This window comes from Entelurus aequoreus, linkage group LG17 (assembly GCF_033978785.1).
Source record: "Entelurus aequoreus isolate RoL-2023_Sb linkage group LG17, RoL_Eaeq_v1.1, whole genome shotgun sequence".
Lineage (NCBI taxonomy): Eukaryota > Metazoa > Chordata > Actinopteri > Syngnathiformes > Syngnathidae > Entelurus > Entelurus aequoreus.
This window is the reverse complement of record NC_084747.1, coordinates 18527920-18547949: the sequence shown is the minus strand read 5'-3', so window position 1 is coordinate 18547949 and position 20030 is coordinate 18527920. Positions and strand designations below refer to the sequence as shown.

Sequence of the window (20030 nt, the reverse complement as noted above, 5' to 3'; positions counted from 1 at the left end):
AATTATTTAGTATGCACTAATTAAAGGGGCAGAGCTTTGAGACATTTTAGCTTTTATATTTTATAAGATATATTTTTTGTAAGAACCACAATTAATAAATATATTTCAGTGAATAACTTATTGTTCAAATCTGTATATAAATATGTACATAAAGTATTGTAATTATATTGTAAAATGGATGGATGGATGGATGGACGTTTAAAACAAAACTGTTATTATTAATTAGTAAGTATACATTTTTTTAGCCTTTTTAGAGAAAATCAAATCATTGTAGTAAATTATGCAAATTACTTGATGATGTCATGGTGACCACGCCCATAGCCATGCCCATAGCCACGCCCCCACCGACACAGGTATCTTGGCAGTTTATGGGAAACACTGATTGACCATTTGTTTACTGATTAATAATCTTTGAGGACGCTGTATTACACGTATGCTAGCATGTCTCCAAAGCATGTTGAACATAATTCCATGACTTGTGTTGTTTTAGTAATCAGAAACAGTTCATGGATGTCTGCCAGAATACGTGATGGTCGTTTCTGTACATACATACATACATACAAGAATCGCTCATCATCAGAATGCAAACTATTTGTATTAAAAAATGTCCATCTTGTGTCTCCTCACGACTGCAGGACCTCCAGGCTCAGGACCGCGCTCACCGCATCGGCCAGCTGAACGAGGTGCGCGTTCTTCGCCTTTGCACCGTCAACAGCGTGGAGGAGAAGATCCTGGCAGCTGCCAAGTACAAGCTCAACGTGGACCAAAAGGTCATTCAGGCCGGCATGTTCGACCAGAAGTCCTCCGGCCAAGAGCGCCGGGTCTTCCTCCAGGCCATTCTCGAGCACGAGGAGCAGAATGAAGTGAGCATATGAAACTTTTTGAATATTCTTTCTTGGACTTTCTTCCATCGTTCACAATGTGAGTAAAGCACACATATATTTTTCATTCTGTATGCATTCTAACTCATAAATAAACACCAGCAAGAGTCAATTAATAATGAAGGTATCGGAATCCACTCAATTATGCTTACAAAAGCATTTGAAAAAAAACATCCAAAAACCTCCGTCAGCGTTTTATATACACACTGAAAGTATAAATGTAATGTAGTAACAGTCACATTTATAATAACATGTCATTTTTACGTATTTTGGTCATGTTAAGCATACAGCGGCGTATACATTTCACAGGGGCATCACAACTTTTGCTATTTCTTTCAACAAAATAACAACAAACGACTAATCATGCAGACTTTATGAGCGCCAACATTGACTACTTTGGCACCAATGATCCAGAAACATATATTTTTTACTATGAGGATGAGCTACAACTTTCAAAAGCTGAGCGATAAGCAGATTTATCAAGTATCAATATTGATAAGTACTAAAAAAGAAATAAACATTACAAACATAATAAAACAATCACTTACTGTACAACGTCTGCTCTCGCTGGGATGCCGACTGATGGGATGTTTGTATATTCCTGTCTAGATGAAGAATTACTTTTTTAGATATATGCGTGCTAGTTCTAGTTTTTATTTGTAGTTATTTTTATTATCTTTTTTTTTTTTTTTAATACACTGTAGCACTTTGAGGTTGTTTGCTTAATGTAAAGTGATTTTTACAAATAAAATCTATTATTATTATTAATTAATTATAATCCCCGTGCAGGTAAAACAACAAAAATGGTGGGTGCAAATGGGCGTCTTTTTGTGTCTTTCTCGCCATCTCGGGATCTAAGTTGAATGTCAGAGTTGACCGAATTCTCTGTTAATGGTGCAATAGATTGCTCCCATCAGCTGCATTGTTAGCCACCTTGTGCTTGCCGTAATTTACAAATTAGAATGCAAAAAAAATACACGTTTTCTTGTCTAATATAGGGATTGTGAATGATAGGCAAAAATCCAAAAAGATTGCAGTTCCCCCTTCAAGTAAATGAAATCTGGTTTCGTTGAATTAGCATTTCAGTCCCAGCATAATATGGTTGTATTCATTAGATAACATCTTTGGCTTGTGAAATTTAATTGGCTGTTGTTGCTTTTTTTGAATGAGAGCAGAAAGTTGGAAGTATTTAATTATCTTGTATTGAGCCAAAATTAAATAAATCAATAAAGCCACTCAAAATATTCTGTGGTAAAATATGAATGACATTAAACATTTTAAAGTAATTTATCAAGTTAGCCATAAATCAAAACACTAAAAAATTATCTCCGAGTCCTAATCCAGTCTTGATATCAGCAAAAAAACAGATGATATGGTTTGCATCCAAAATCGCCGATATTATCGCTCTGATACAAGCAGTCCTCCAGCTCGTTTACTTGTGCAAAGCTGGACAGACAGTTAAAATCTAAATGTCCTCCAATAAGTTCACAAAGTTGGTATTTTTTGTATTTTAGTCAAGTCATCTACAAAAGATAAACATGGTGGGCTATTGGCTACGAAGCACACATTAGCACACAAGCTAGACATACGTAATAAGTGTCCGTAATTGAGCAATATGGCTGTCTAAAACAGCACATTTGTCAATATAAACACATATCAAATAATTATAGTTGCATATTACTTACACATACAAAGTCTCCAAGGCAGCGTATTAGAAAGTATCCAGAATCAAATGTGTTCACATCATTCAACGTAAGTTTAATTTAATAAATTATTGTGCCCCAAAAAATAATTATCACTCCACTTCAACTTAAAGACAGCATAAGTTCATTCCAGGTGGGTAATAATCAATAGGTTATTGTTTTTCATTCCTACCGTTGTTCTCTGTTTGAGTAATTTTACTTGATCAAACCTTTTCTAACATTCCACACTCCAGAACAATAAAAGTATAGACCATTTGTGCTGGTATATTTTTGGATTAATATCGATGTTGGCAAGTGCTCAAGGATACAATATCGGTATCGCATCGGAATTTAAAAAGCTGTTTCAGGACGGCCCCATTTACTTCATCAACTACTTATATATTTCATGACCAATTGTTGATATTTTCATTCATCTATGGACTTCCTATATCATGATGCTGCAACACCTTCAAAATGCATTTATGACAACAGATGATGTACAGGATCAAGGTCCAAAGTCATGAAATATCTTAAATTGCTAATTAAATAAGTAAATGGGTTTAAAATAATTATTTAGAATTATGTTTCAAAATGTAATCAATTAATGCAACATTTTATACAGGTCAATATTTTGATGAAGTATGGTGAATTTACACGAGTAAAATGATGTACTTGATTGTGGCACAAAAACACCTGCATAGTCGTGCCTAGGGTTGCAAAGGGGTGGAAAGTTTCCGGGAAGTTAAGCTCGGGAAGTTTGGAAATATTGACCATTTTTCGATTATTCAAAGTTGGACACCGTCCATGGGAATTAATGGTGAATTACAATAATGATATATTATTGGGCACTTGTCGATATGCTGCTGCATCTTTGTGGCATTTTTGACGTAGCTCTTTGCACAGTATTTGCAAATGTACACAGCCTTTCCGCCTACATTGGTTGGGGTGAAATGTCTCCACACTTAAGATGGTGTACGTGGCATTATTCTGTTTGTATTTATTTATTCTTGTAAAACACTAATGCAACGCCACACACAGATATAAATAGTCAGCTAAACAATTGGAGTAGTCTTAAAAAATATTTTACTGATAGACAAATAAATAGAAATAGGCTAGATGAAAATCAAATCAAACTATAACCTACATTCTTGTATGACAACAGAATGGCGAGCAGAACAGAAGGCAGAGGAAACTACACGTTTTGATGTAGTATTTGCTAGTTGAACTTTACAGATCACAAAAAAGGTAAATTCGGATCACTAACGTTGTTAGCATAAATGAAAGGGATTTAACATAGAGAAAATTAGCATCATGGCTAACTGAGGAAATATTTTCGTTTCATTATGAGACTGTGGTGGTACATAAACCTAGCTAGCTAGAGATATTGGCCCCAAAATCATTTAACAAGTACAGGAACAGCTAGCTAGCTTGAGTGGAAGTCTGCTGGAGTAGTCTACAGTCATACAATAACAAGCAATTACACCTCTATTACACTTAAATACCATAGATCAAATATATTTACCCCAGTAATATCAACACTTACCTGACTGGATGAAGTCCTTGGGCTCAAATACTAGTGTGGCCTCAATAGCCCTGCTGTAGTGTGTAGCATGTTGGGAATTATCTGTGCATGTGATGGAAGAATGCACTGCACATGTGATGGAGGAATGCACCGAGGAATGCACCGTGCAGGGTTGAAATTCTACTGAATTTGCATTAAATCTGGTTGTTTTAGCTAATGATCATGCTGCAAGATTTAGCATGTTGCATTCAATGTTTATTCCCATTAATTCCCGTTACTTCCCATATATTCCCGTTAATTCCCATGGAAAGTTTCCAACTTTGAATATTCCCGGAATTTTGCAACCCTAGTCGTGCTACAACATTTTTTTGATTTCTCACATTTGCACCTGCAGGAGGAAGACGAGGTACCAGATGATGAAACCCTCAACCAGATGATCGCTCGCAACGAAGACGAGTTTGAGCTCTACATGGTAAGCAAATACCGCTCGCTTGACTTCGAGCTTTCTTTTGCCCGTTACTCGTTTCTGCATCACAGTCAAGTTGCACAATACCGGCTGACATATTGGTTTCACCCTTCGTGTAGCGTTTTGACATGGATCGACGGCGGGAGGATGCCAGGAACCCCAAGCGTAAGCCCCGCCTAATGGAGGAGGACGAGTTGCCCTCGTGGATCATCAAGGACGACGCTGAGGTGGAACGCCTGACGTACGAGGAGGAGGAGGAAAAGATGTTCGGCCGAGGGTCGCGCTGCCGCCGGGACGTGGACTACAGTGATGCGCTGACCGAGAAACAGTGGCTGCGGGTAAAAAAAAATCTCCTTGTGACTCATTTTCGGGAAACCATGGATTTAGACAGAGTCGGAACCCGCTGTGTTCCCCAATGGCAGGCAGTTGAGGATGGCAACCTGGAGGAGATGGAAGAGGAGATACGACTGAAGAAGCGCAAACGCAAGCGGCGTCCGGACAAAGACCCGTCCGACCGGGAGGACTGGGGCGCCAAGACCAAGAAGAGACGAGGACGCCCGCCTGCTGAGAAGCTCTCCCCCAACTCCCCGAAACTCACCAAGCAAATGAACACCATCATTGATACAGTCATCAACTACAGGGATGGGTCAGTACTCTCCTTCCACTTGCATATTATTCTCTCTGAAAACTTTCACAGCTAATTAGATAATGAGTCAATAGACCTCTTTGAGCCTGCTCCAAATTTGGATTTACTCGATTTAGGTTGGGCAGAGTCCAAAAGGATTCGGGCTCATGCAGTGTGCCAATGTCTTATTATGCCTGAAGAGTTGTTATAGGTATTAATGGAGTATCTCTCTGCTGCTAGTCAGTTTAAAAATGGAAATCACTCATGTTGGTTTCTCTTCCTGTCCAAAGCGACTTTTTAACAATGTTCTTACAGTTATATATCTCCCTAGAGCCTGTTAGCAAACACAAGACAAATGTATCATCACCCTGACGTCTGAGAGAACGGGCGCTCAAAGGCGGCTTTTGAAGTTAAAGGGGCCCTATCATGCAAAACCAACTTTTCTTATCTATTAGATTTAGATTTAGATTTATTGGTCCCCTTGGGGAAATTAATTGTCACTGCTGTACATTTGAACAATAGACATTACACATCACAAAAAAATAACAAAAAGACATCCTACATGACCAACACACATTTACAGGCTTGTCAGACAGGTCGGCCGGGCCTGTTGTTAAGGGCGGCTATAGCTGCAGGGATTAGTACCTGCTGTTGTGCATTTGGGATCTGCATAAGTCCCGAAATGATGAAATCACAGCGTGGAGGCATTGTGTAGATATTTATATTTTACAAGAAATGCATTCACGGCAAACTCCGTAGCTTGCGTGCGCTAGCTTTCTGAGACTCTTGTTTTATTAGCGCAGGAATGGAGCATCACTTTTATTGTGAAGACAGGAACTGTGTGGTTGGTCTTCAGGCTTTTGACAGCAGGTACGGAATGAGACTCTGTTGAAATTAGGGCTGCAACTAACGATTAATTTGATAATCGATTAATCTGTCGATTATTGATTCGATTAATAATCGGATAAAAGAGACAAACTACATTTCTATCCTTTCCAGTATTTTATTTTAAAAAAAACAGCATACTGGCACCATAATTATTTTGATTATTATTTCTCAGCTGTTTGTAAATGTTGCCGTTTATAAATAAAGATTTATTTAATTTTAATTTTTTTTAATTTTTTTTAAAGCCTCTGCGCATGCGCATAATATAGATCCAACGAATCGATGACTAAATTAATCGGCAACTATTTTTATAATCGATTTAATCGATTAGTTGTTGCAGCCATAGTTGAAATGAAAAGTTTTTCTCGCCTTCCTGCCGGTCGTATTTTTCTTAATAGTCAGCTCACAGCAGCCAGCGTATTCTTACAAGATCCTCAGGTGCCGTGAGTGTCAATCAAGTGACACAAGTGACGTCAGATTAGGGCTGGGCAATATATCGATATGCGCGATATATCGCGGGTTTGTCTCTGTGCGATATAGAAAATGACTATATCGTGATATTCGAGTATGCGTTCTCACGCAGTTGCTTTTAGCTGCGGGCATTACACTACAGGCTCTCCTCGCTCTTTCCTGTCTCTCCTTCTCACAGACAGCAAGCGCTGCTTCTACACACGTCACATACTGTCACGACATACGTCACATACGTATACGCCCTCGCGCAGCAAAGACGTTAGCTGTGATGCTAGCGGTAATACGAGAGAAAGAAGGTGCAAATCTGGTAACAAATGAAGGAATAATTCATTCCCCCCAAAAACAGCAGGGGGTCCATCGTCTGGCAGTGGTTTGGCTTCAAGTGGGAATATGTCGAACAGACAACCGTAATTTGTCAAGTGTGGAGCAAAAGCGTTGCTATAAAAAGTAGCATTACTGCTAATATGTAGCATCATTTGAAAAGTCACCTGCTAGAGAATGAACAGTGCTTACTCCGCATGTCAACATCTCCGCTCGGTGCCACACGCCCACACCATCAAAATGCCGAGGCAAACATTTCCAGATCGACACCGTATAAAAAAAATAGTGATTTTTTAAATTCTCTGCATGAAAGTTTTAAAGTAGCATATATTAATGCAGTATGAAGAAGAATGTTTTAATGTAGACACATAGAATCATCATACTGCTGTGATTATATGCATCAAGTGTTCATTCAAGGCTAAGGCAAAAATATCGAGATATATATCGTGTATCGTGACATGGCCTAAAAATATCGAGATATTAATAAAAGGCCATATCGCCCAGCCCTAGTGCACAGCATAAATATATTAAAGATTAAAGATTAAAGTACCAATGATTGTCACACACACACTAGATGTGGTGAAATTTGTCCTCTGCATTTGTCCCATCCCCTTGGGGAGCAGTGGGCAGCAGCGGCGCCGCGCCCAGGAATCATTTTGGTGATTTAACCCCCAACTCCAACCCTTTGTTGCTGAGTGCCAAGCAGGGAGGTTATGGGTCCCATTTTTATAGTCTTTGGTATGACTCGGCTGGGATTTGAACTCCAACCTACCATTCTCAGGGCGGACACTCTAACCACTAGATAAATGGAAGACTAGATACGTGAGAACTGTAGTAACCTGATAAGTTAAATAATTAAAAAACAGTCCCCACTTGGCACGCAGTTATCCTAGTTTTAATTTCTGTGCCTTCTAAAACCACAAAATGTTCAGACACTTTGGCCCCAGTCGCGATAAACGTGTGGCTCAAAGACGTGCGTCGTCTATCTACTCATTCCAGTGACGTGCGGTCACTAGAGGCAGGTGAGGCGGGGCCTCACCTGCCATCATGGAAAGAAACAAAATGTAAAAAGAAAAAAAAATTATTAAATTGTTATATGTATTCAGTGATTATACTATAAAGTTATTTTCCGTTTAACTTCATCAGTTTTAGATTATTTTTATTCAAAATCGCTGAATTTTCACATTTGCCGTTAAAATACTGAGAAGAGACGGTGCGGTGATCAGCAGCCAGTTGAGGCACTTGTGCCTCACCATGGATTGCGGACTCGGCTAACTGCTGGCCTGCTGTGCAGTGAGATCGTATTGCTATATGAACTATATTATACATTTCCATAGTTTAGTTAGCTGAGGTATATAATGTACAGTGTATTTTGTCAACAACTGTATGTGTGTAAAGTATTTCTTGTGCTGAGCGATCATAAAACTGCTGCGAAGACGCACTGTGGGAGGCTCGCAGTAACCCCGCCTCTTTGTGCCAAGCACCCCCGTCGCAGAATGCACCGCCCGACGGGAGCGCCACACCAACCAAAGTCCACACCCAAACCCTCCACGTGCAAGACCGAATCCACCCAAAAAAAGTCACTTAGCAAGAAGCCAAAAAGTGCAAAAACAACAATGCTCGCGCCGGAGGAGCCGTGAACGAGTGCAGGGACACAACATTAGGTACACCTGCAGACTGCAGCACGGATTTCATATTTCATTCATTCACATCTCCTCAACACGAACACCACTGTTCCCGCACTTATAAGTAAAGGTAAAACCATAATAACGTTTTTTTTATTAAATGTGCTTTTTTGTGTGCTACAGTTTGTATGTGTAAAGTTGAAGTTAAGTTAAAGTACCAATGATTGTCACACACACACTAGGTGTGGTGAAATTTGTTCTCTGCATTTGACCCATCCCCTTGATCACCCCCTGGGAGGTGAGGGGAGCAGTGGGCAGCAGCGGCGCCGCGCCCGGGAGTAATTTTGTTATTGTATTGTTTGTTATGTTATTGTAACATAACGTTACAATAATTTTAGCTAATGGTTCTCCCATGTTTCGTTTGAACCAAACCTAGAAGTAACGTTTAGAGAACATTAGCATTAACGCCACATTTTAGAACTGTCTGTTTTACTTTATTTAGCATACATGAATAATCGATATTTGGACATTTTTTTATTGATTCATGAATCGCCCAACATTCTGATCGTGTTGCATCAGAGAATCGATCATTTTCCCCACCTATCTTCAGAGGGGAGTCGTGGAAAACATTTCATGAATACATTGGCCTGTATTTAGATGTATGTTATGCTGTGGTGGCAAAATGCAGATCAGTGCCACATTTAATGTGGGTCAATGAGGAAAATACATGGAAAAAACAAATGTTCACTGTAGAGTGCATTGGCCCTCAGGATGATGTGTAAAAAGTGGATGAAGTGCAAACTCAGCTCATTAGTATTAAAGCTACAGACATACAAAGTGGCATATACCTAGTGAACTTACTAAAATCCCTTTTAAACTGTTTTAATTTCAGCATTAATGCTCGATCTCACTTCTGATACAATATTGTCCTTCCCCTGACCCTTATTTAAAATTGATCAAAAAAGTGTGGAATGCTGGACATTAAATGGTTGATGCTTGTACTTTTGATCTACCCACAGGCGTTTTGCATTCATTGTTGGGGTTTTCTTTAAAATTGCAAGATGCTCATTAACAGTAAGTGTACACTACATTCAACATGTCCCTTTAGGTTGCAGGCTATGCTTGTGTGTCTATTTTGCAAACTAATGAGTTTGTTTGAGCGTCAAATTCAGAGGTCAAATTCTTTCCTCTTTCAGTGTCGTAGTTGTTCTTCCCCAAGCATCTCCCAATTACAGTTCTGGCCCTTTGCTTGCTTAACTAGTAAGGAAAAGCTTCTGGAATTTCCTGTGTTGGGCTTCAGAGCCCCTTTTTACTAAACTTAACCTTCCATTTCAAGTACACATGTTTGTTGGAGATCAATAGTTTGATCATTCTCCCATCAGAGGAAACACACACTCATGCTCACGTTTCCATCCATTCTACAGAAACCAACAATTGGATCTGAGCCCGGAAGGTCCCTCGTGGCTTCATGCTAGACTTCACACCTCAAACACTGAAGGTGTAAAAAGAAACATCTTGAACAGGGTGTACACATCAGCACATTGAAGCTCGGTTCGCATTCACACAGTAGCCTCAGAGACATTATGCACGTTATTAAAGATTTTCTTTAACATTTTGCAGGAGTAAGCAGGGACAGCTAATAACATGAATTTGTGTTGACAGCAGAAACACATGGTCCTGGTTCTCAGTCAGAAAAGGGGCGGAAAATAGATGGATGGATGGATGGATGCATGCACCAAAAACACAAACTTCTCTGGCAATTAGTTGGAGGGAATATGCTCTTAATGGAGGACAACAATAAAATGATTGAGGGAACGAGGAAAGGTATTATTATGTCTTATCTGTTCCCCCATAAAAAAAGGTAACGAGATAATAATTGCCTTATAAATATCTTGTTGCTGTCAAGATTCCTTCAGGCTATTAGAAATGGAATAAATGGATCCACGACTCTTAAAAGGGATTTTGTATCTGTTTTGTTTTTGTGTGTAATATTATTATTTAGCGTTGTTGTCAAATGGTAATTATGTCCATCGGCCACATTGTTTGTTTTTCTTTCTTTTTAATACATACAGTTGACCACAGGCGTGTGCAGTATTGTTGCATAGAGTGAGTCAGGAAAAGACATATTCCCACTTGGTGTTTATTATAGAGGAACTGCACTTTTTTGGATCATTCACAATCTTTATGGAAGACAAGAACACATTTGTTGTTCTTTTTTGCAATGCATTTTAACTCCTAAATAAATGGTAGCAAAAGTCAGCTAACAATTGAGCCGATGCGAGTCGCTCTTTTTCACCTATACAGCGCTCTAAAAACATTGAAACACCTTCATCAATGTTTTATATACATGCTGTAAGTATAAATGTAATACAGTAACAGGCACATTCATAATAATATGTAATGCTTACGTATTGTGCTCATTTTAAGCATATCAATTTCACAGACTCATCAGAACGTTTGCTACTATTCATGCAGACTTTATGGAAGCCAGCAACGATTACATTAGGACAAATGATGAGCTAAAATCTTATTTTTTTGAGCCTGAATATAAGGAAGCTGAGCTACAAGTTTTAGAAGCTGCGGGCTAAACCGATCCAGCTTTAATGAAACACTAAGCATCACTAACCTACTCAGTGGCCTAGTGGTTAGAGTGTCCGCCCTGAGATCGGTAGGTTGTGAGTTCAAACCCCGGCCGAGTCATACCAAAACTATAAAAAATGGGACTCGTCACCTCCCTGCTTCGCACTCAGCATCAAGGGTTGGAATTGGGGGTTAAATCACCAAAAATGATTCCCGGGTGCGGCACCACTGCTGCCCACTGCTCACCTCACCTCCCAGGGGGTGAACAAGGGGATGGGTCATATGCAGAGGACAAATTTCACCACACCTAGTGTGTGTGTGACAATCATTGGTACTTTAACTTAACTTAACATAGCAGTATTGCTAAGTGCTGAACAAGAAATCTAAACACAGTGTTTCCCATAAACTGCCAAGATACCTGTGGGGGCGTGGCTATGGGCGTGGTCACCATGACCTCATCGAGTAATTTGCATAATTTACTACAATGATATGATTTTCTCTAAAAAGGCTCAAAAAATGTATACTTACTAATTAATAATAACAGTTTTGTTTTAAACGGACATCCATCCATCCATTTTACAATATAATTACAACACTTTATGTACATATTTATATACAGATTTGAACAATAAGTTATTCACTGAAATATATTTATTAATTGTGGTTCTTACAAAAAATATATCTTATAAAATATAAAAGCTAAAATGTCTCTTAAAGCTCTGCCCCTTTAATTAGTGCATACTAAATCATTTAACTTTAGCCTACTACTACAACCATATTATTTACCAGCAACATAAAGTGAAACAGAGGCAGAGGTGTCCTGCCACAGTCAGTAACAAAGAAACAGAAAACAGTAGTGGTGGTAGATAGACACAGAGCTTCATCAAACATCTGATCCACTGAACAAAGAGCTCCAAAAATCTTGAACTTTAGACTGCCATCAGTTTTACTCCCTACACTTAACCATGTGTTTCCTACTGCCTGCAGACTTTGCACCCTTTGTTATATACACATGTTGTGTTTCTAATATAAATACATTTAATAAAGTCAAATACAAATAAGGCAACAAGAGAAGTATCCTACACTTCTCTTTTGTAAAGTAAATCTGAACAGCCGATATGGGCATCTACATCAACTATATGATTTGCCTGAGAAGCTGGAGAGGACAAAACAAAAAAAAAAATTTTTTTTAAATGTTTTTTTTTATTTTTTTATTTTTAAATTGTATTTGTGGCGGATATAATTCTTTCGTGGCGGGCCGCCACAAATAAATTAATGTGTGGGAAACACTGAAACATCCAGGCAGAAATGCCCACAAATACGTGGAAATCTGCATTTTTAAACATTCATTTTCGCGTGAAATTATAACTTTCGCGTTTTTTATTGAAATAATGTATTGCGTTAGGACAGGTGTCGAAGGAGGAGTGTCAAAAGATGGAGCTAATTGTTTTAATGACATTCACACTTTGTTTTCTTATCAGCAATCGAGCAGTATCTCATTCGTGGCTTCTCAACGCAACAACACACAACTCCGGAAATGTGACTCGTGAAAACTCGTCCGACCGGAACTCTAACAATAAAAACAAAAGTTCCATGAGTGAATTATGTAAACTTACTACAATATCAAAAAAATAGGATCCAAACAAAACTTCTTGAATGCTTGCCTTCTCAGTTTATGGCCACATCTTTCTATAATCAGGTGGCAGGCATGATTTATAACGTATAATTAACTTTCACCAGCTCAGAGGTGATGTAGCACCTCAGTATGACAATATAGCAGTATGTAAGCTAGTTTGTGATCACGGAGCCACTGGAAATAGATTGTCTGCATTGGCAATCATACTGTATAACAATCTTGCTCATACTTGGTTTATATTCAGGACACAAGATGTAAATGGAGTATTTTTGGAGGTTTTTGAATGTTTTTTAGAGGGCTTTATGTCGGCAATAAATTAACTGCATTGTTAGCCACCTTATACATACAAAAATAAAAACATACCGTATTTTCCGGAGTATAAGTCGCACCGGCCGAAAATGCATAATAAAGAAGGAAAAAAACATATGTAAGTCGCATTTTGGGGGGAAATTTATTTGATAAAACCCAACACCAAGAATAGACATTTGAAAGGCAATTTGAAATAAATAAAGAAGAGTGAACAACAGGCTAAATAAGTGTACGTTATATGAGGCATAAATAACCAACTGAGAACGTGCCTGGTATGTTAACGTAACATATTATGGTAAGAGTCATTCAAATAACTATAACATATAGAACATGCTATACGTTTACCAAACAATCTGTCACTCCTAATCGCTAAATCCCATGAAATCTTATACGTCTAGTCTCTTAAGTGAATGAGCTAAATAATATTATTTGATATTATACGGTAATGTCTTAATCATTTCACACATAAGTCGCTCCTGAGTATAAGTCGCACCCCCGGCCAAACTATGAAAAAAACTGCAATTTATAGTCCGAAAAATACGGTATGTGTTCCTGTCTTACATACAGATTTTTTAAGTGCAGTTCCCCTTTAACACAGTTCTGTTTGTTATTCCTAAATTCATGCTGCATAATTATTACTTATTTATTTAGTTATTTATGTCTGCTGCCCAAATTTGGGCATAGGCCATGAAACATGCTTAGGGACTTTGGATTTTTGATTCATCGCTTTTTGAAACATTTATGGCAAAACGGAGTGTACTACTCGGCAGCAACCAGCAGAGGCACTGTTGATTCGGTCGAGTTTGACTTTAAATCGCAACTTTGACGCAGTCCAAACAATATGGATGTGGTTTGTGTCTCATCGGCAGCTCCGGAAGACAGCTCAGCGAGGTCTTTGTCCAGCTGCCGTCCAGAAAGGAGCTTCCGGAATACTACGAGCTAATCAGAAAGCCTGTGGACTTCAAGAAAATCAAGGTACGCTGGACCGTTTGAGAAGGTTTCACTCTCGGGCGGCTTCCAATGAAGGCTACGGGTTGTGGAGCCTAAGTGCTAATGAAGCTGCTTCGCTCCTTAGGAACGTGTCAGGAGTCATAAGTACCGAACTGTCAGTGACCTGGAGAAGGATGTAATGCTGCTCTGTCACAACGCCCAGACCTTCAACCTGGAGGGTTCCCAGGTCAGTAGATTGACTGTGTTTATACTCAATGACTCAAATTATCCAGTTTGGTTATTTGACATATTAAAGCACGGGTGTCAAACTCGAGGCCCGGGGTCCAAATCTGGCCCGCCACATTATTTTATGTGGCCCGCGAAAGCCTGGAAGTAATATGCGTTAATAAAATGCTTAATCTTGTCTTACTAAATATATGTGTCCTTTCCCTTTTGACATTATTAATGTCCTGCATGCAATTGCATATCTTTTAAAATGCAATATTATCAAAATCTAAATATTATATTATCATGTATTCCAAAAAAAAATTTTTTTGTTAAAATAAAGATAAATACTGTACTCCAAGGTTTCTCATTGTCATCCCGTTGGGTTGAGTATTTTCTTGCCCTGATGTGGGATCTGAGCCGAGGATGTCGTCATGGCTTGTGCAGCCCTTTGAGACACTTGTGATTGAGGGCTATATAAATAAACTTTGATTGATTGATTGATTGATATATATATGCTCGACTTATGATTTCAAAACAAATTATCAATCAAACTGTAGACTGTAAAACTGACAATAGATATTCTGGTTAAATTCCGCCGACTGAGTTTTTTTTGCCGTAAAATCAACTCTGGTACTGTTTTTTTCCATATTGGGGTCACCCAAACAATTTTGTGGAATAGCCTTCATTTCTAAGAACAAGAATAGACTGTCGAGTTTCAGATGAAAGTTCTCTTTTTCTGGCCATTTTGAGCGTTTAGTTGACCCCACAAATGTGATGCTCCAGAAACTCAATCTGCTCAAAGGAAGGTCAGTTTTGTAGCTTCTGTAACGAGCTAAACTGTTTTCAGATGTGTGAACATGATTGCACAAGGGTTTTCTAATCATCAGTTAGCCTTCTGACCCAATGAGCAAGCACATTGTACCATTAGAACACTGGAGTGATAGTTGCTGGAAATGGGCCTCTATACACCTATGTAGATATTGCACCAAAAACCAGATATTTGCAGCTAGAATAGTCATTTACAACATTAGCAATGTATAGAGTGTATTTCTTTAAAGTTAAGACTAGTTTAAAGTTATCTTCATTGAAAAGTACAGTGCTTTTCCTTAAAAAATAAGGACATTTCAATGTGACCCCAAACTTTTGAACGGTAGTGTATATACATGTATATTCATATATTATTCACTGTTAAACGCGGCCCTCTGAGGGCAACCATAACTGCGATGTGGCCCTCAATGACACCCCTGTATTAAAGTGAAGAATAGCCAAGAATATCAGAGCAGTTCCATGCCAGACCATCACAAGTAACATCATTGTGATCTGCTCCGACGCCAAAGGCTATGCAGTAATATTTTTGTGTCTTTGTCATATTTCTAAAAATCTGGGGCCGTATTTATCAAGCGTCTTAGAGTGCCATTTTACACTTAAGTCCTGAGAATTTGCGAAATTTAGTCCTACTCTCAAACTTAAGAATAAAAGCTATTCATCAACTTTCTTAAGTCTAAGAATCACTTCTACTCTCCACGATATTTAAGAGACCTTCAGAGGTGTCTCAAGTGGTTAGGAGTTGCCAGCAGGGGATGGCACTGAGGCGAGAGAGACGTGCACGAACGTTCAGGGAGCGGAAGGATGTCCTGGCTTTGTTTGATGACGAGCAGCTGATCAAACGGTATCGTTTAGACAAAGCGGGTATTATTTTTGTCACAGATTTAATCATTTTAGATTCCTTGTTGATTTCTGCATGTGGCTGCAGTGGGCTAGTATATATAGAGCCACCCACACCAGTTTCAAATTAGTTGCCTAATTAATGAATTGGAAAGAAAATGTTATGAGAGTAGCGTATGTGTGTGTGTGTGGCCCTTTAGTAGGTGACAGCATGTGAGGTGAGTGACGTCAGTGAGTGTGTGGGCGACAGAAGAGAGGGAGCGGTAGCGTGAGTGCGGGCGGGGACTAGTTTGTTTTGTATTATTTTGTAGTTTATTGTCAAAATATACACTCCCATTGTCCACTTAAATATTTCTAAGATATTTCTTTATTCTTAGCCAAGGGATTCCCTTCCGTGATTGGTCATTTCTATGGACACAGAAATGACGTCACCTAAAATTCCGTTTACGGCACATAGTAATGTCGTGATTCAGCTCTGAGTGTGACACTTAAGATTCAGTCCTACACTTCGCTGAAAGTGTGAGTAAGACGCTTGATAACTAACTTTTAAGTGCAGCTTTCAGCGAAGAATTTATTTACTCTTAAGTCAACTCTTAGCAGACTTCTTAGGAGTAATCCTAAGAAGCTTGATAAATACGGCCCCTGAATATTTCATTAACTAAAAAGTCTGGGGATGTTTCTCCATTGTAGAATGACTGTGAATAGTTGTACGCAATAATTTGCAATGGACTCATATATTAGCAACAACAAGACAGAGCACTTTAAGAGTACTATTAGGCCACTCATTTTTACTTCACATGTCTTTGGTTCTACCTTTTCTTTGTTGTCCACCAAAGATATATGAGGACTCCATCGTCCTGCAGTCCGTGTTCAAGAGCGCCAGGCAGAAGATTGCCAAAGACGAGGAGAGCGAGGAGGACAGTGAGGATGATGAGGAGGAGGAAGAGTCAGAGGCTGAGGGTGAGGGTGAGACATTATATTGACCACAGACACACACACACACACACGTCAACTCATTGAAATTCTGTGCTGTAAACCCAGACAGTCCCCCTGTGGGGTCTGAGTAATTTTGTTCTCTCCATAATGTTTATTCCGAAAGACAAATTGTCTGAGTAGAAAAAGGTCTCGTTGAAGGTCGGTGTACTTTTTACCTTTACAATGTCTTAAACTGGTCTTAGCTCGGTCTTAGTTTTATTGTATTATCAACATAAGATTAAAGGATCTTGAATATTTCAAAGGTTAGATGAAATCAAAGGTCATTAAATTATGCTGCTGGTACCCTAAGGGTAAACTCACACTGGCATGAAACTGCATCTTTTCTACCCTTTACACATTCATACCCTTGAAGGGGAACTACATTTTTGTGAATGTTGTCTATAATTCATAATCCCTATGTGAGACAAGCACACCGGTCTCTGTAGTAAAATAATATTGCACTAACCACTTACTATACAATGTCTGCTCTTACTGGGATGCAACCGATGATATGTTTGTGTCTTTGACCAGATTCTGAATTCAGCTTAATCCTCACTCTGACTTAAACAAAAACAATCATCTTTCAAAAGAAGGCTTTATGGGCGGAATAGATGACTCCCAGTAGCTACATTGTTAGCCGTCTAGAACAAGCCGTATTTTACAATAAAACATTTAAAAAAGAGTAAAGCACATGTGTTCTTGTCTAACATAGGGACTGTGAATGATAGGCAACATAGAAAAAAGGTGCAGTTTCCCTTTAAAAATATCCATATTTACATATGAGTCCATTAAAGGCCTACTGAAAGCCACTACTACCGACCACGCAGTCTGATAGTTTATATATCAATGATGAAATCTTAACATTGCAACACATGCCAATACGGCCGGGTTAACTTATAAAGTGACATTTTAAAATTCCCGGAAAATATCTGGCTGAAACATCGCGGTATGATGACGTATGCGCGTGACAAAGTCCGAGTAACGGAAGTTATGGTACCCCGTAGAATCCTATACAAAAAGCTCTGTTTTCATTTCATAATTTCACAGTATTCTGGACATCTTTTGCAATTTTTTTAATGAACAATGAAGGCTGCAAAGAAGACAGTTGTAGGTGGGATCAGTGTATTAGCAGCGAACTACAGCAACACAACCAGGAGGACTTTGTTGGAGCGCTAGCCGCCGACTTCACCTTGACTTCCTACGTCTCCGGGCCGCCAAACGCATCGGGTGAAGTCCTTCGTCCTTCTGCCGATCGCTGGAACGCAGGTGAGCACGGGTGTTGATGAGCAAATGAGGGCTGGCTGGCGTAGGTGGAGAGCTAATGTTTTTAGCATAGCTCTGTGCAGTCTGGTTGCTAAGTTAGCTTCAATGGCGTCGTTAGCACAGCATTGTTAACCTTCGCCAGCCTGGAAAGCATTAACCGTGTATTTACATGTCCACGGTTTAATAGTATTGTTGATTTTCTATCTATACTTCCCGTCAGGGGTTTATTTCTATTGTTTTTATATGCAGTTAAAGCAAGATGCTATCACGTTAGCTCGTAGCTAAAGCATTTCGCCGATGTATTGTCGTGGAGATAAAAGGCACTGAATGTCCATTTCGCGTTCTCGACTCTCATTTTCAAGAGGATATAGTATCCGAGGTGGTTTAAAATACAAATCTGTGATCTACAATAGAAAAAGGAGAGTGTGGAATCCAATGAGCCAGCTTGTACCTAAGTTACGGTCAGAGCGAAAAAAGATACGTCCGTCACTGTCCTTCACTGTAACGTTCCTCATCTACGAATCTTTCATCCTCGCTCAAATTAATGGGGTAATCATCACTTTCTCGGTCCGAATCTCTCTCGCTCCATTGTAAACAATGGGGAATTGTGAGGAATCCTAGCTCCTGTGACGTCACGCTACTTCCGGTACAGGCAAGGCTTTTTTTATCAGCGAGCAAAAGTTGCGAACTTTATCGTCGATTTTCTCTACTAAATCCTTTCAGCAAAAATATGGCTATATCGCGAAATGATCAAGTATGACACATAGAATGGATCTGCTATTCCCGTTTAAATAAAAAAAAATCATTTCAGTAGGCCTTTAATCCCTCCTTTGTTATACATGATTCATGTGCATTTTAACAATGTGCTTACCCCCTCACAGCAAAGCCGGTGTGGGTCAAGATCAAACTGAACAAAGAAGCCCGGAGTGCCGAGCGAGGCAAGAAGCGGCAAAGCAGAGCCAAGGCCAAGCCCGTTGTCAGCGACGACGACAGTGACGACGACCAGGACGCCAATGTAAGTCACACCCCTGCTATGTAATGTAAGGCTAATACCAAAGTAGTAGGAGAAGACTTCTGGTTTTCCAGATGACTTAATTTGGCTGGACGTTTTTTTTTCTGACTTTGCTTCATTAATAACTGTTATTTTAGAATCAACGTCATAACTACTGATCTCCGCTTACAACCTTTGAGACAGTGTGCAGTTTCCCCCACAGCACTGCAGTTTACCTGTGATGGTAGGTTGGTAGGGTGGGGCTTATTTGCTTATTTAGCATTGACATATAGGATGTGCATGTCATTTTTGTGAACGCAGCTAGCGATATATTTGTTAGTCACCAAGGATGTCATTTATATTTTTCCTCGTCATGAATAAAAACGTTGGAGGAAGGAATACTTTGCAATTCTGACAATAGACAAGTCATGCATGCTCGCCATTTAATTGTAGTTTTGTCATTCCTGCTGTTTGGCAGGGCGGAGCCGTGCTACGCTGTCTGCACACAGCATGGTAGTTGAAGACCACGTCGGTAGCTACAAACTTGCATCCCTGTGGAATCCCGGGTGGCTACTGCTCCCACATCAGTGCAAAAGAAAATACTGTGTACCGTCAAAATTATGTAATCAGCGACTAGTCAACGTTAAAATAAATATAATTGTGGCATCATCTAGTGCAGGGGTGCACAAAGTGGGTCCGGGGGGCCAAATTTCCAAATCAATTTCCAGATCAATTTCCAAAATTTCGTTTGGCCCCCCCATGTTGTGGTTTTCTAAATATCCTAAAATCTCCGCCACCTTTTATATGTTGTTATGGGGTGCCCAAACAAATCAAAGCATGCAGGGGCCATTTTGGTAGTTTTCACTAGAGATGTCCGTTAAATGCTTTAAAATGTAATATCGGAAATTATCGGTATAGTTTTTTAAATTATCTGTATCGTTTTTTTAAATTTTTTTTTTAATTTTTTTAATTAAA

The 20030-nt window shown here is 39.2% G+C and overlaps 1 protein-coding gene across 2 annotated transcripts in view; it reads left to right on the top strand.

Annotated features, from left to right (window-relative positions):
• The window catches only part of smarca2 (SWI/SNF related, matrix associated, actin dependent regulator of chromatin, subfamily a, member 2), a 141391-nt gene that overhangs the window by 100875 nt on the left and 20486 nt on the right, over window positions 1-20030 (top strand). The window contains exons 26-33 of one of the 2 annotated variants that reach the window (XM_062025102.1): window positions 636-863; window positions 4480-4557; window positions 4671-4889; window positions 4974-5197; window positions 13873-13978; window positions 14079-14180; window positions 16663-16786; window positions 18946-19079. In XM_062025102.1, coding sequence (XP_061881086.1) covers window positions 636-863; window positions 4480-4557; window positions 4671-4889; window positions 4974-5197; window positions 13873-13978; window positions 14079-14180; window positions 16663-16786; window positions 18946-19079 — 1215 coding nt within the window. Of the gene's footprint in view, window positions 1-635; window positions 864-4479; window positions 4558-4670; window positions 4890-4973; window positions 5198-13872; window positions 13979-14078; window positions 14181-16662; window positions 16793-18945; window positions 19080-20030 lie in introns of both variants that reach the window. The other variant, XM_062025101.1, reaches the window with a different exon arrangement.